General features: G+C 38.0%; 2 protein-coding genes across 2 annotated transcripts; one reads left to right on the plus strand and one right to left on the minus strand.

Annotated features, from left to right (window-relative positions):
* The first annotated feature begins 1,180 nt into the window (after nucleotides 1-1,180).
* On the plus strand, nucleotides 1,181-6,318 carry LOC103702529 (glycosyltransferase-like At2g41451). Its single transcript, XM_008784995.4, has 11 exons — nucleotides 1,181-1,596; nucleotides 2,229-2,378; nucleotides 2,516-2,568; nucleotides 2,834-2,942; nucleotides 3,223-3,357; nucleotides 3,435-3,479; nucleotides 3,622-3,809; nucleotides 3,990-4,131; nucleotides 4,998-5,044; nucleotides 5,515-5,602; nucleotides 5,718-6,318. Exons 1-11 carry the CDS (start codon nucleotides 1,237-1,239, stop codon nucleotides 6,018-6,020), a joined length of 1,620 nt encoding a protein of 539 aa, XP_008783217.1. The 5' UTR covers nucleotides 1,181-1,236; the 3' UTR covers nucleotides 6,021-6,318.
* A 5,355-nt stretch (nucleotides 6,319-11,673) lies between these two features.
* Nucleotides 11,674-12,436, minus strand: LOC103702530 (60S ribosomal protein L27-3-like). Its single transcript, XM_008784996.3, has one exon. It carries the CDS (start codon nucleotides 12,349-12,351, stop codon nucleotides 11,944-11,946), a length of 408 nt encoding a protein of 135 aa, XP_008783218.1. The 5' UTR covers nucleotides 12,352-12,436; the 3' UTR covers nucleotides 11,674-11,943.
* Nucleotides 12,437-13,569: the final 1,133 nt, after the last annotated feature.

The following is a 13,569-nucleotide window of genomic DNA, read 5'->3' on the forward strand; positions in this document are numbered from 1 at the left end:
GATGATCGTATTTTAGGATGCAAATCCAGCCTGAAATAAAGTCTTCTTATTGGAAGTTTTCGGGTGGGGGGACTCTCTAATTCTTAAATTAGTCGAATTTTAGAAAAACAGTGAAAAAGAGTGAGTTTATGAAGTGAGAGTATTGGTGAAAATAATAACTTATTGAGGATTTTCCAATTCCCCCAACATAAAGGATGGGATCGAGATTAACGGAGCGTATAATAACTACATGATAATGGCTTGTTGTGCAATAACTGCATAGTAATAACTTCTCATATTATGCGCATGGTGATTAGGGCTAAAAGTGGGCTTGGGCCAGGCCAGCTTCGAGCCAGGCTTTGGGCGAGATCCGAAAGAATTCAGATTGGGTTTTGACTTAAATGTAGAGCCCATTTGAATTTAGGCCCGAATCAATTTTTTTTTTGTATGTTGTTAACTAGAGAGAATAATGAAAAAGTAAAGAATAAATTAAAAATAAATTTAACCAAGAATAATGTATCGCATATTATTTAACTAGCTTATTTACCTGTAAAGCAATATTATGAAATATTAAACTTTAATTGGGTTGGAGCTGGAGCTATTTTTAGCCCAAACGGGTAATTTGGGTTGGGCTTGGGCTTAAGCTTTGGCTTGGATTTTCCAAAAATTTTCAGGCCTAAGCCCGCTCGAAGTTTGGGGGAAAAATCAGGCCAAATTTAGCAGTGACAACCGTATCAATCGTGCAATTATGGTCAGGCTAGCGTAATCGTCGTCGAGATTGTAATCATTTTACTTATGAGCATTAATCGCCTTCCAATAATTATTAAGAAGATATGCAACAGTTCTTTATTGCCCGATTAGGGTGGAACGGTATTTGGGCCAGCATGGAGATAAAGTACTTCAAAATATGTCGATAATAGGTACTTCCGTCTGTCCTCTGGTTGACAAATATTCACCTCCTCAAAAAGGAAAAAAGAAAAATCAATATCGTCGCCCACCATTATTGATAATCCACTGGACCTAACTTGGGAGACGAGTCGCAATGTGATCACAAGCACACCGTCCGATCTAAGCAATCAGATACTCTTGATGATTCATGGAGCCACAAAACGTGGGTATAGCATAAGTCGGGCGGGACAAAAACATTTACTAGAAGAAAAAAAATTAGGGGAAAAAATCCTCCCAAGTCCCAGTCCGTCAAAACTCAAAAGCCCTTTTGTTTCTCCTCTCCTTTTGGTCGCTGGAGCAATCTCTCCAATGGCGGGTCTCAACGCCCCTCTGAGGGCGGCCGCCTTCTCCTCCGCCGCCGCCCAACCGAGCTTCTCCTCTCGGATCATCCTCCTCCTCACCGCGCTCCCCCTCGCCCTCGCCTGCTTGGCCTTCGTCCTCCAATGGCGCGGGGGGCTCCACGACCCCGCCTCCCGCTGGCCCACCGACACACAGATGTTCCCCGGCATGGAGAACAGCCCCCTAGGCTCCTCTTCATCCTCCTCCTCCTCCCTCCGCTCCTCTTCCTCCTCCTCCGATTGCACCGAGATCCTCGGCAGGAGCTCCTCCCCCTCCTTCCCCTTCTACCGCGGCTGGAACTTCGATTTCGACCCCGATCCGCGACCCAAGGTCGGATTTTTTTCTTTCCTTTTGCTGCTAATTTTCGTTCTCCCAGGGTTATATGGTGGGATCTGGGGTGGATCTTGGTAGAATGAGGCGGTAGGTGGAGGAGCGGCGGCGGAAGTTTGAATTGGGATATGGGCTTTAGCTTAGAAGTGCTTGTGAAATGTCTTCGTGTTCCCTTTTTTGTGAATTAGTGTTAATGTACTGGAAGGGCATCTCCTCTTGTTTCGAGGACGACACTATTCTATTGTGGTGCTTAAAAATTCGATTTTGATAGTCTTATGATCAATTCAGTTCGTATGCTGATCCTATCATCAATAGCGTGGATGCTTGCTGGAATTTTGTTTCACATGCTTTGGATCTTAAACTATTCGCTTGATTACGTCCGCTAATTTCACAACAAATACGCACTTTGAACTTTCCCTTTTTCAAGCTTCCCATTGAATTTAAGTAACGAAACTATGTTTACTTCCTCACGGTAGTTCTGAAACCCGTTGGATGTCATGCTCTATGGTTTTTTCGAGAAATTAGCTAAGGGGTTCGAGTGATGGTTTCCTGCAAACATTGTTTTCTTGCATTCCACTTTTTCAACAAGTTTTACTCATATGACCCTGGGGGCATCCTTTTGGTTAATGCAGATATGTATCACAACGAGCACTTCAGCTGGTTTGGAGCAAATTCTGCCATGGTTGTACTATCACAAAGTCATCGGAGTTACAACCTTCTTTCTGTTTGTTGAAGGGCAGGCTGCAAAACCTAATGTTTCGGCAGTCCTTGAATCCATTCCTGTAACTTTTTTTAAATATAATAACTTTTTTCCCTTTTTTCCATTTCGATTTGCTCTATGTTTTTTTCCTCTCAACCGTCCTCACTGACTCGAGTACTGGTGTTCTGAGTAAGATATTGTTTTTCCATTATATGACAGGGGGTCAAAATCATCTATAGAACTAGTGAACTCGAGGAGAAGCAAGCTAAAAGGTCAGTTCATTTATATTTGGCCTGATTAGATCTTCAGAGAAGGCCACAATGAATAAAAATTTGGTTTATCAAAAAAAGCTTAAATATATTGTAAGGAAGTACAAACAACTGTATGTGTTTTGCTTCCGGATTTATGTGAATTCGGACACTATGACGAGTTTATTCTACTTTGTTGAAGAGAACTTTTTCAATTACTTACTGGATACTTTTTATCACAATTATCTGAATACCAGCTAATGTGTATTTGTTTTCTTCTGAACCATAGCCGTATCTGGAATGAGACTTGGTTGTCAGGCTTCTTTTACAAACCATGCAATTATGAACTATTTGTGAAACAGTCGTTGAATATGGAGATGGCCATTGTTTTGGCACGGGTATGACCAATTATATCGCTATTTGCATGTTAAGCAGCTTTTTCTTCTTTTGTTTTTTTATCAAGATTGACTAGCCAAATTATTGCATCTGGCCTTTATTCTGCTTTACTGCTGGTATGTTAGAGTTGTTTCATTCATTTATGGCTCAATATTGCAGTAGAGGTGATTCTGCTCTCAACATTTCATTATCCTTTGTCATCATTTAACATGCATTTTCACTTTAGCTTGCTATGATACTGAAATGGAACATAATATGCTCTGTTGCTTGTTTCCATGGAAGGACATCGGTATGGACTGGATCATTCATCTTGACACTGATGAGTTAATACATCCAGCTGGTGCTCGAGAGTACTCTTTAAGGCAGTTGCTGTCAGATGTACCTGGCAATGTTGATATGGTTATCTTTCCAAATTATGTAAGCAGACCTCCATTATAATGTGAATAGATAATTTTCATGTTGTAGATCTGATTTTTTTTTTTTTTGGATTCCAGGAAAGTAGCATAGAACGAGTTGATATTAAAGATCCATTTACTGAGGTAATTGATGTCTCATATTGCTAATCAAATTATATGGTTTGTTGCTACATTTTCTAATGTGGTGAGGATGTTGTCAATGTGAATTTTGGAATATGTCAAGAATGTTCTATTGAATATGCAAATTCGTTTTGTGGCCCAACAGATTTCTATGTTTAAGAAGAATTATGATCATCTTCCCAAGGAAACATATTTTGGCTTATACAAGGAAGCAACACGTGGTAATCCAAACTACTTTCTTACTTACGGAAATGGGAAATCTGCTGCACGTATTCAAGAATATCTTCGCCCTAATGGTGCACATAGATGGCACAATTATATGAAGACCCCAAAGTAAGATTATTCCTTTTTACGCAGCCTAATTCATCTTTATAGATGCGACTGTTCCTTGTGAATATATATTGCCTGAAAGTATTTTAGAATGTTAAGCATCAAATCTTATTTGATTCTGTGGCTTTGATTACTCACGTAGGACTGCTTGTGAGTTATGACTGTTCGTGTTATTTTTGATAGTGAGATCAAATTGGAAGAGGCTGCAATTCTGCATTACACATATACCAAATTTTCAGACTTGACATCAAGGCGTGATAGATGTGGCTGTAAACCAACAAAGGATGATGTCAAGAGATGCTTTATGCTGGAGTTTGATAGAGACGTGAGTGTTCTTTCACCAGTTCAACAGTCTCTTCTAATTATGTTTATGGTATAAACTAGAAAGGATCAATTTATGCAGGTGAACTCGTACAACTTAAATTAATGTTTTTATATTTGCAAATAGAACCGGGATCTCAACCATTTCTGACATATGCAATGTTCTGAGGAAAATGGCCATTAAGCATCTACATCTATGTTTTTTTTTTTTTTTTTTGTCTTTGGCTGCCAATCAACCTGTTTCTTGAAACGAAAATTAAGCTGCCTTGTCAGTGCAGGAGGGATCATAAGTGATACAGTTACAAGAGTGTGTATATGCTTGAGATATCATTTTATAGAAGAAGTCTAATTATAAGCTTACTACATATGAGAAAATGCATAAAAGATTATAATAAGCTAAAATGTCCATTTCAGATAAGCTAAAGAAAATAGCTGTATTTTCATGAAGTTTTACTAAGAAAATCCACCAATGTCTGCTTTTCATGTGCATGTATATTAACGCATCTGTATGAGTCAATTTGTCATATGTACATATATAATCTTTAGCATATCTAACAAGCCTTAAGTTATACATCTTAGTTAGCCATTGTGGAACTTGTCAGCACATTCCTACATTATATCATCTACCATATTAGGTGATTTTAGCAATTCAATCTTAGATGAGGGTTGCAAATTCATAAACAACAATAGCGTGCTACAGTTTTTTATCTGACATGGATCTTTAACTTATGAATAGAAATTCAGTATATCTGCCATCTTAACAAACCTTCAAGTGATCATGGTAATTAGTTAAATTCCATTTTTTTTTGAAGATGTTTCTGTTTTCTTTTGTGATGGCATGTGCTGACAACTTCTGTATCGGCATGTTAGGCTTTCATTATTGCATCAACTGCCACCGAGGAAGAAATGCTAAGATGGTAATTCCCTCAACTACCTTTCTTAATATTATTGAATTATCCTAAAATATCTTGTCAGTCATTACATAAATATTCTCAATTCATGCTGAGTTGATCACTGACCCCAGCTTGATGGGAAAATGCTTTGAGTTATGACGACAAAATTGTCAAATGTTCTTATAATTCAATTTGAAGGGTTTATTGTTCTTAAGCAATATTTGTGGCCATATCTTATTGTTACTTGGTTTCTTGGTTTCATGTGGGAGTAGATTAGACCTACTCTTATGCACATGAAAGAAATCCTGGATGGACTCCTATTATGACAAGATGAAGGAATTTCATATAATTAATCATCTGATGTAGCTCTAGTTGCATTCTTTTAACTAGTTTCTATCATGCAGCTAGCTTTAATTCTCCTACAACAGCACTGTTATACTGTTTCCAATATCATGCTCAAACATTTGTCGGTATACTTGCAATTTCCATTTCAGGTTTCGTGAACGCGTGGTATGGACTGACAAACAACTCAATTTGAAACTCCTCAGGAAGGGTATCTTGACCCGAATATATACGCCCATGGTAACTTTCACTCTCAAAATCATGAAAGATATTAGTTAAAAACTCTATCCGTTCCATATTCTATATCCTACTACTGCTAACTTGCAACCCATATTTCTAACAATTATATTTTCAGGCCATTATACAAGCTTTGAAGGAGTCTGGTGTTTTCACCTCGGCAGTTGTATCTGCAAAAACAATCACCCGGGAGAAATTTTTGTCTTCTGTGGAGAGTCTTCAGAACAAAAATTCTTCTGCAGTTCCTAATTTGAGGGCTGGTGTAAACCAATCAATTACCGCCAGCACCTTGAGAGGAAGCAGTGACGGTAAATCTCAAGCAACTGCAAGGAGAATATTGGAGATGAGCAGTGTCCACAAGAAAGCAATTCCACCAATGTCGCCCCCTAACTTGGCTGATCTCCACATGGAGACATTGTGAGCCCTCCTCTACCAAGTCTTTGAAACATATTACGGGCTATTCAAGACAGATCTAGAAGCATACAATATATCACGAGGCTGACCCTGATTAGAATCACCCAGGTACTGAGTTAAAGTTGCACACGATTGATTGAGATGGAGTCAGATTGCCAGCCTGTGACTCCTGGAAATTTGGTTGCTGTATCTGATTGCATTGTGACATGAATTGTATCTTCCTGTTTAAACATATTTTGTATAGCCATTATACGATCCATTATCTTCTGTTGGTGAAAGGCAGAGGTCTCATTTTTTTCCGATAACAAACGTTCTTTTTCTTTCTTTTTTTTTTCGTTTTAACCTATAACAGGCTTTGCAAGGTGAGAACTAGTTGGCGATTGGGGGTTCTTGACGGATAACCCTGTCGGTTTAGTCTGGATGGATTACATACGTGCTGGACTTAGCTAGGCTTAAAATTAATTTAATTGGGCCCTTGGGTCTGTTAAGTATAAGCCAGAAAAAATAGCAAATCTTATTAGAAACTGTAGGGATCCTATCATCAATTCTAGTTTGGAGGTAGGCTAAGATTAGCTTTTCAAGAAAAGATAGCAGGAATGCAGGATAGCATGGGTCAAGATGTAGTCGCAAGAGAAACTAATGAAATAAAACTAAATATTTCAGGGATAGAAACAATAGATTACTCGAGCATCTTGACTAACCGTGATCGCTTCTCTCTCCCTCCCTCCTGTAAATTTAAAATAAAAATCCCCGTATCAGACGAATAAGATATTCCACTATCCCGGCACCGCCTAATCGGTAAATGCGGGACAGCAGATTCCCGACACAAATGCCAGCTTAGCCAGCTGGGGGTCTCTCTTCGCAGATGGTACTAGAAAACTAGACGGCGTCTACTGGTATCTCCTATCCAGGAGATATGCTCTCCAAACCATGGATACGTAAAAAATCAATACGAAATTATAAAATACAGTGGAATTATATTCCAAAGCAAGCTCTATTAGCAATTAGGGGAAAATAATTAACCAGTGCAAATAAAATAACAGCTTCATTTGCTTTCACGGAATTAATAAGGCAAATCACAGGAGTGATAATCGCAAATGTTTGGTTGGACGTGTGGGTGCAAGCAGTCCCACTGGCAGAGAGAGAATACTTGTACATCTATAACTATATAAGTATGTATTTGGGTTTGCACAGACCCTCCACCATCCAAATTCACCATTGCTGATTACGTCGCCCCGGTTGGTCCAAATACCAATTGCAACCAGATTTGGTTGCAACTTGCAAGTCGCTCAAAGCAATTTGCGACCGTTGATCCTTTTTGCTGCAAGATCATCAATCACTATATTGCAACCATTTATTATCATGTCCCCCGAGTCTGTCTATGGCTGGTCGTGTCCATGTCCGTGATACTAAGCTTTTCAGCTTCAAGATTCCATGCTTCATTCATCACTAACACCAATTATCAGTTGCACGGGGGTTCTTAGTTCATTTGATCCAACTATATTAACCCAAAAACAAACACTACCAAACCGACACATCAAAGCTTTATTGCAATTGTCTTCATCACCTCTGGCCACGCTTGAGTTGAACAATTCTTTTTTGGGGGGGTTTCTCTACAGATTCATCTAGCATTTAACAGGCAACCAGACAAAGGAAAGGGAGGGGAACAAGATGAACACAAAGGATGACAAAATGCATGTCGGTAAATAGCCCTCAACAATCCAGTCAGCAATTTTGTTGGTTCAAGGAATAGCAGAGAAAGTAGCTGAAAAGATACCGACCCGCCAAGGCTTATTGGAGTACCCTAGCCAGAGTCACAGGACAACTGAAGGATGTGAATATGCAGATAATCTAATTGTGGAGCTGTAATGAAAAATCTTTGAAAGAGAAGATCTAATTCACACTAAAAGTTCAATGCTATTCTGATGTACCAAACGAGTTCAATCCAGAAACGCTTGCACCATATTAACTAAAACTGACACCCCAGAAGATTGTATAAAGGTAAAGAATCCTATCATACACAAATGGTGCAAAGAACGATTAGAAACTGATTCATATGCAATCAGAAATGAGATGAAAATAAATCCTTAACACAGCCTGGTTTCATCTGAAAGCTCTAATATCTTGCTACACTACACTTCAGTGGGAACACACCTGGTCTATACAAAATCTGAAGTAATGAGTTTTATGAAAACATTTTTTGCTTGTTTTTTTCACAAAACCTATTCTCAAAGTCATGATGGTCAAAAAAACTGAAAAAGATGCTTGAAAGAACAGATTCCCCCTTTTTTGTGTAAATTCTGTTTTACAGAGAATCATGTTTTGTTTTATTTAAAAGGGACCAGATAAAAAACTCAGACAGCCAGAAAACCCTAGAAGTAATCAAATTTTACTCTAATTTTGAGGCTTACAATCTGCTAGAAATATAAATAAAAATGGAAACAACATCGGCCATACCTGAAAAAATTTAACACTATGCATATATAATCCACAAATTTCTTTTCAAGTAAAATACTACACTATGTGATGAGCTCCAGATGCGTCAGTGAACTCGAATATTGACAGTATCTTTAAGATGATGATGGATATAGAATGAGTGCGGCCATATATATACATGAAACAAGGAATGGCACGCATAAGATCAATATTTGCAAGGGTAATAGCTGGAATAAGAGCACAACAAGATACAAGTTTAAGCCAAGACGGAGCTGTTGTGGTGTACGTGTTCTGCATTTTAACCTCACATTTCAATTTGCAAAAATGTAGGTGAATTCTCGCTAAAAATAAACAAGGAATTTGTACAATAACTTGCAACATTCCCATTGTGACTCTACCTCGCTTCCCTCTTCTGAAAATTTTATCTACAGAGCTAATGACAATACCTTTCTACACTTTTTTCCTTATCCAAAGGATGCTTGCATTTTCACTTTGCCAGCAAGTGGTTAAGACTTCTTTATTCCCTGTCTATAACCGAGCTATGTCATTGACTCAGCTAGCCACTTGATGCCTTGACATGTTGAGATATGACCCTACCTCACGCTTTTCTTGCCCATTTACCATTGGATTTTTGCTAATTAGGTAGGTTATTCACACTTTTCTGTTCCACATCCACAATCAAACTGCATCATTGACTCGACTAGCTACTTGATGCCAAGAAAGTGAGGCAGATAACAGCATTAAAAAGCAGTCTTCATGACTTTAGATGAGAGTGTAAAAAGCTTTACCAACTAATTCTTTATTTTCAACAAAAGCTTTGCTGGATGCCCTTGAACACTCATCAATTTAATGAGATTTACCCAGATAGCTTTCACGATGATGAGATTATTGCTGTCATATAAACACTCTTGTTGGTAATTTTGTCAGAGCAAAGACACAGCAATGGAAGAAGAGGGATTTTTAGATTTGTGGATAAGGTTGGATATGCAAACAAGATGTTTCCTGAGATAAACTGTCTCAACCAACTACTACAGTGGTGAATTAAGAAAAAGATTCTCAAATAACCTAAAGAATGCAATGATGAAAAGAATTGATTAGAAGAGACAAATCACATACAAGTTTCAATGCAGACTCAGCAAAGAAAGCATGACTGAATTACTGGGGAAGTATTAATCATCCATAGATTTGGTAAGAGAGGGAAACATAATCAACACAAGCAATTCACAAAAAACAAAAAATAATGGAGAATGCACAATGCGGGAAGGAGAGAGAAGAGAGTGCCTATCACATCTTATCCAAGCAAATAGGCGGTCAGCAAAAACAAACAACACGGCAAAAAAGATCACAAGGAAGCCAATCAATTAAACAAGCTGACTTCTATACATATTAAGTTTCAAGAATAAATTATAAGGACCAAGCACATGGATGGATGTCGCGAGAAAAAGCGTACTAGTTTATACAATTAGGAAATAAATCATACCTGCTCATATGTCCCAGCATTCCATGTTTACCAAAACAATTATGAAATTTCACAGGACAGGAAGATGGGCAGAAATCAAAAGGAGGGGGGGTGATGGAGAGAACTTATGTGGACATCAACTACAAGCTGGAACATCAAACAATCTGTTCACTCTTCGAAAAAGAATCATATACATTGAAGACTACCATGAGAGAAGCTGTCCTAAAGATACATATCATGATTGTGATTGCACTACACTTTAACTTCTTGAGGAAAACTTATCTAAAAATGGTTGAAGGAATACTGATGTTTTCATGCTATTGGACTATCAATCTACTTGACTCTATGAAATCTCAGATACAGGATCAACCCAATGATTCTTATCAATTGACTACAAAACCTAGTTCCTAACATCAAATCTCCAAACTAGCATTTATTCAAGATGTCCTATGCCATGGAAGCCACTGGAGACATGCATAACAATAGCAACCAAATCTACATTAGAAACATAAAAAATAGGATTGACTTTCTGGTACATAGTACACAGTAGCTCAAGTACTGAACACAGTATTCCTAAGAAATGAATTAGTTCCACGATTGAGAAGTCGAGACAGCCCAAGCAGCTCTAGTTTAGGAAAAGTCAGCAACAGCTTTGTAGATTAATATACAATTTTACATGTGGAAGGTGATCCCCTGCTTGAGTTTACCAGGCAATAAAAAAGTTCAACCATATATTAATTATTCATATAAATCAGTTTCATTCAGAAAGGATATCAGCAAAGTTACTTATGGAGATTTTTAATCCCACACACAGTTCAACTCTACATATCAATATTTACTCTGCTTTGTCAGATGGATTCTGCAAGAAATTACAGGTCTCAGGGTGATCAAATCACTCACCTTATGAAAACCAATTTGCTGTTATGCTCGAACAGAAGTAAACTAACCTCTATATACTTGAGCACAAATCATATTTCAGGCAGAGCCATCATTGTAATCATTTGGACAGAATGAGAAGCCAGGACCAAGTCTCAAGAAACAAAAGTCAGGAATCCAACCAAAAAATCGTTTTGATGGGGGCCTGTAGGAAAACCAATCTTTTACATAAAGAGTCTGGCCATATATAAGATATTGTCATCATGAAACCCAAAGGTCCATCAATATTTAGTATCATCAATTCAAACAAACGAGGACTCTGCGAGCTAAGGCAAGGAGAAGATCAAGTCATGAGCACTATCAAAAAGTTCTCATTTTATGATTGTCAAGATCCAGCTCAATTTGTAGATAGGATCTGCTGCCGTGAAACTATGGAAACTCCAGTGCAAAATCAGTTCTGTTCATCCATGGCTTATTGCGGGAAGATAGTAGAAGACCAATTTAATAACATAAAAAGTTCTGCTCGGTTAGAACCTTGAGATCCCCTCCTGCCTCCCATATGAAACTTCCAATTAGATCTACCAAAGGTATTCCTTGCATAGATAGTTAATGTCAACAAAATCAGTCGCCACATCTTTGATAACTTATTCAAACCACTGCTTTCACAAAGCATGATCTCATTTCTTTTTAATAAAACTCAAGGACTTATCTAGATTACATCACTGGCACCTATTATATAGGGGGACGATTTTAGATAAAAAGGGTTAAACTCCATATGAGGCTAAAGATTAAGATAGCGTACCATCATCAACACATGTAAATCAACATCATTCATTTTTTTTTAAATTTCAGGATCATCATAAGTTCATAACACCATAAAAACAGATTAACAAAAAAATACACGGATTAAAACCCACAATTTAATAAAAGCATTTTTCATAATTGTGCTCATCCGGATCCATTCATCCTACATATAACCAAGCAAAAACAGTTAAGTACCAGTTACATTAAAAGGTCTACTAGATCCAATAACAAATCCAAATGACACCAGACATAACCATAACGACAACCAAGCAAAGCGATCGAGAACAAAATACGAAAGAAACCCTAGACAGCGGGCATCAATCTCATGAACTGTATACCTCTCTCTAGAAGCGCTCTAGAAGCGGAGCTTAGTGAAGAACCACCGGTTCTTGCCGGTCTTGAAGCGCTCCTCGAAGCGAGCCTTGGTCTCCTTGCAGGCGGCCACCTTCTTGTCCCGGGACTGGAGAGCGTCGAGGGAGACGACGTCCTTGAGATCCACATCCAGGGTATAGCGGGTGGGCATGATGTGGCTGTAGTTAACCACCTTCAAGAAGGCCTTGACGCGGGACTTCTTGGCCGTCTTCTTGGCCGAATCCTTGCGGATGACCTTCTTGGGATACTTGAGGATGCCGGCGACGAGGCAATGGCCGTAGGGGCGGTCGCGGGTGCCCTCATCGAAGCACCGTATGATCACCGCCTTCCGGCCGGCGAACCGCCCCTGGAGGACGATCACCGCCTTCCCTGGTTTTAAAAACTTTACCATTTTTCCTTACCTCGGACGACGACGCGCCGACGGCGGCTTTGGTCGGCTATCGAGTTATCCCCGGATGGAGGCGTTTCAGAAAACCTAATTTGCTTTATATAGATACAGCTAGGGTTTCAGAGGTTTTGTTGGTTAAATTACGATTATACCCATCCTTTACATGGATGCAGGCTGGGTTTCTGGTGGTCGCAAATAGGCCCAGCTCCATCCGAGCAGGCCTGGCCCAACTGATTGCGGTATTGTGAGCGAAGACAGTCGCATCACAGAGCCCATTAACCTCGTGACCGTATAACATTCCTCTAACGATACTAACCATACGTATCCATGATTAATGCTCCTGCTGGCTACTTTACCCACATTGTTATTTATCTGCGATTCAATTGCATATAATTAAATTATAGATTATAATTTAACTATGTGTACCTAAAATTGTATTTGTAAAAAAAAAAAATCTGATTTGATTATCTGTAGTTCAAAATAACAAATATAATTACAATTATTTGATTATCTAACATGTAAGGAGGTACGATAATTCTCTTGTAGGGTCATGCTCTTGAGAAGCAATGACGCATTTTCAAAATTGCAATATAGTATTAATTATATTATTTTTTATACACAATGAAAAAATAATATTGCTTATAGTAATTATATCACTATAAAATAACTTGACGTCATAATGATTAAACGTATTATTATAATCACAAGTATATGATATATATTTATAATCATAACTTATGTATTTACATTATATAATTAGACGTACACTTATAGCAACTATCAACTACTATGTGTTCATTATTATATGTAATTAAAGTTATCAATAAAATATGATAATAATACCATGATGATATTATAAAATTATCATAATATTATTTTTCTATTGTAATAATGGTGTTATAATGTTATAGCATAATTATTGTGAGGAAGAGGAGAAGGGGAATGTTGTGAGCGGTGAGGGGACATTTTAAATTACAAGCCCAACTTTTGGTCGGTCCTAAAAAAGATTTTTAGTATACTCTAATTATACATAGGCTATAGATCAGGTCTGATTCAATACTATTTATAGTAATGAAAGAACTCATCCAAAAATGCTAGACAAAATATGTTATTTAGATTTTTTTGATTTTATATAAGTATTTAGAATCTTTCGAGCATAAAATAGTGTAACGCTATGTATTGCTTTACTTGCTGCATACCATATATGCAAAATCATTCCAC

The sequence above is a fragment of the Phoenix dactylifera genome, chromosome 8, assembly GCF_009389715.1.
Source record: "Phoenix dactylifera cultivar Barhee BC4 chromosome 8, palm_55x_up_171113_PBpolish2nd_filt_p, whole genome shotgun sequence".
In the NCBI taxonomy this organism is placed as follows: domain Eukaryota; kingdom Viridiplantae; phylum Streptophyta; class Magnoliopsida; order Arecales; family Arecaceae; genus Phoenix; species Phoenix dactylifera.

Coding starts and splice junctions, on each gene's coding strand:
- LOC103702529 (XM_008784995.4), top strand. CDS start 1,237: ATGGCGGGTCTCAACGCCCCTCTGAGGGCGGCCGCCTTCTCCTCCGCC. Junction 2,569..2,833: donor GAGGAGAAGCAAGCTAAAAG/GTCAGTTCATTT, acceptor TCTGAACCATAG/CCGTATCTGGAATGAGACTT. Junction 3,810..3,989: donor AATTATATGAAGACCCCAAA/GTAAGATTATTC, acceptor TATTTTTGATAG/TGAGATCAAATTGGAAGAGG.
- LOC103702530 (XM_008784996.3), bottom strand. CDS start 12,351: ATGGTAAAGTTTTTAAAACCAGGGAAGGCGGTGATCGTCCTCCAGGGG.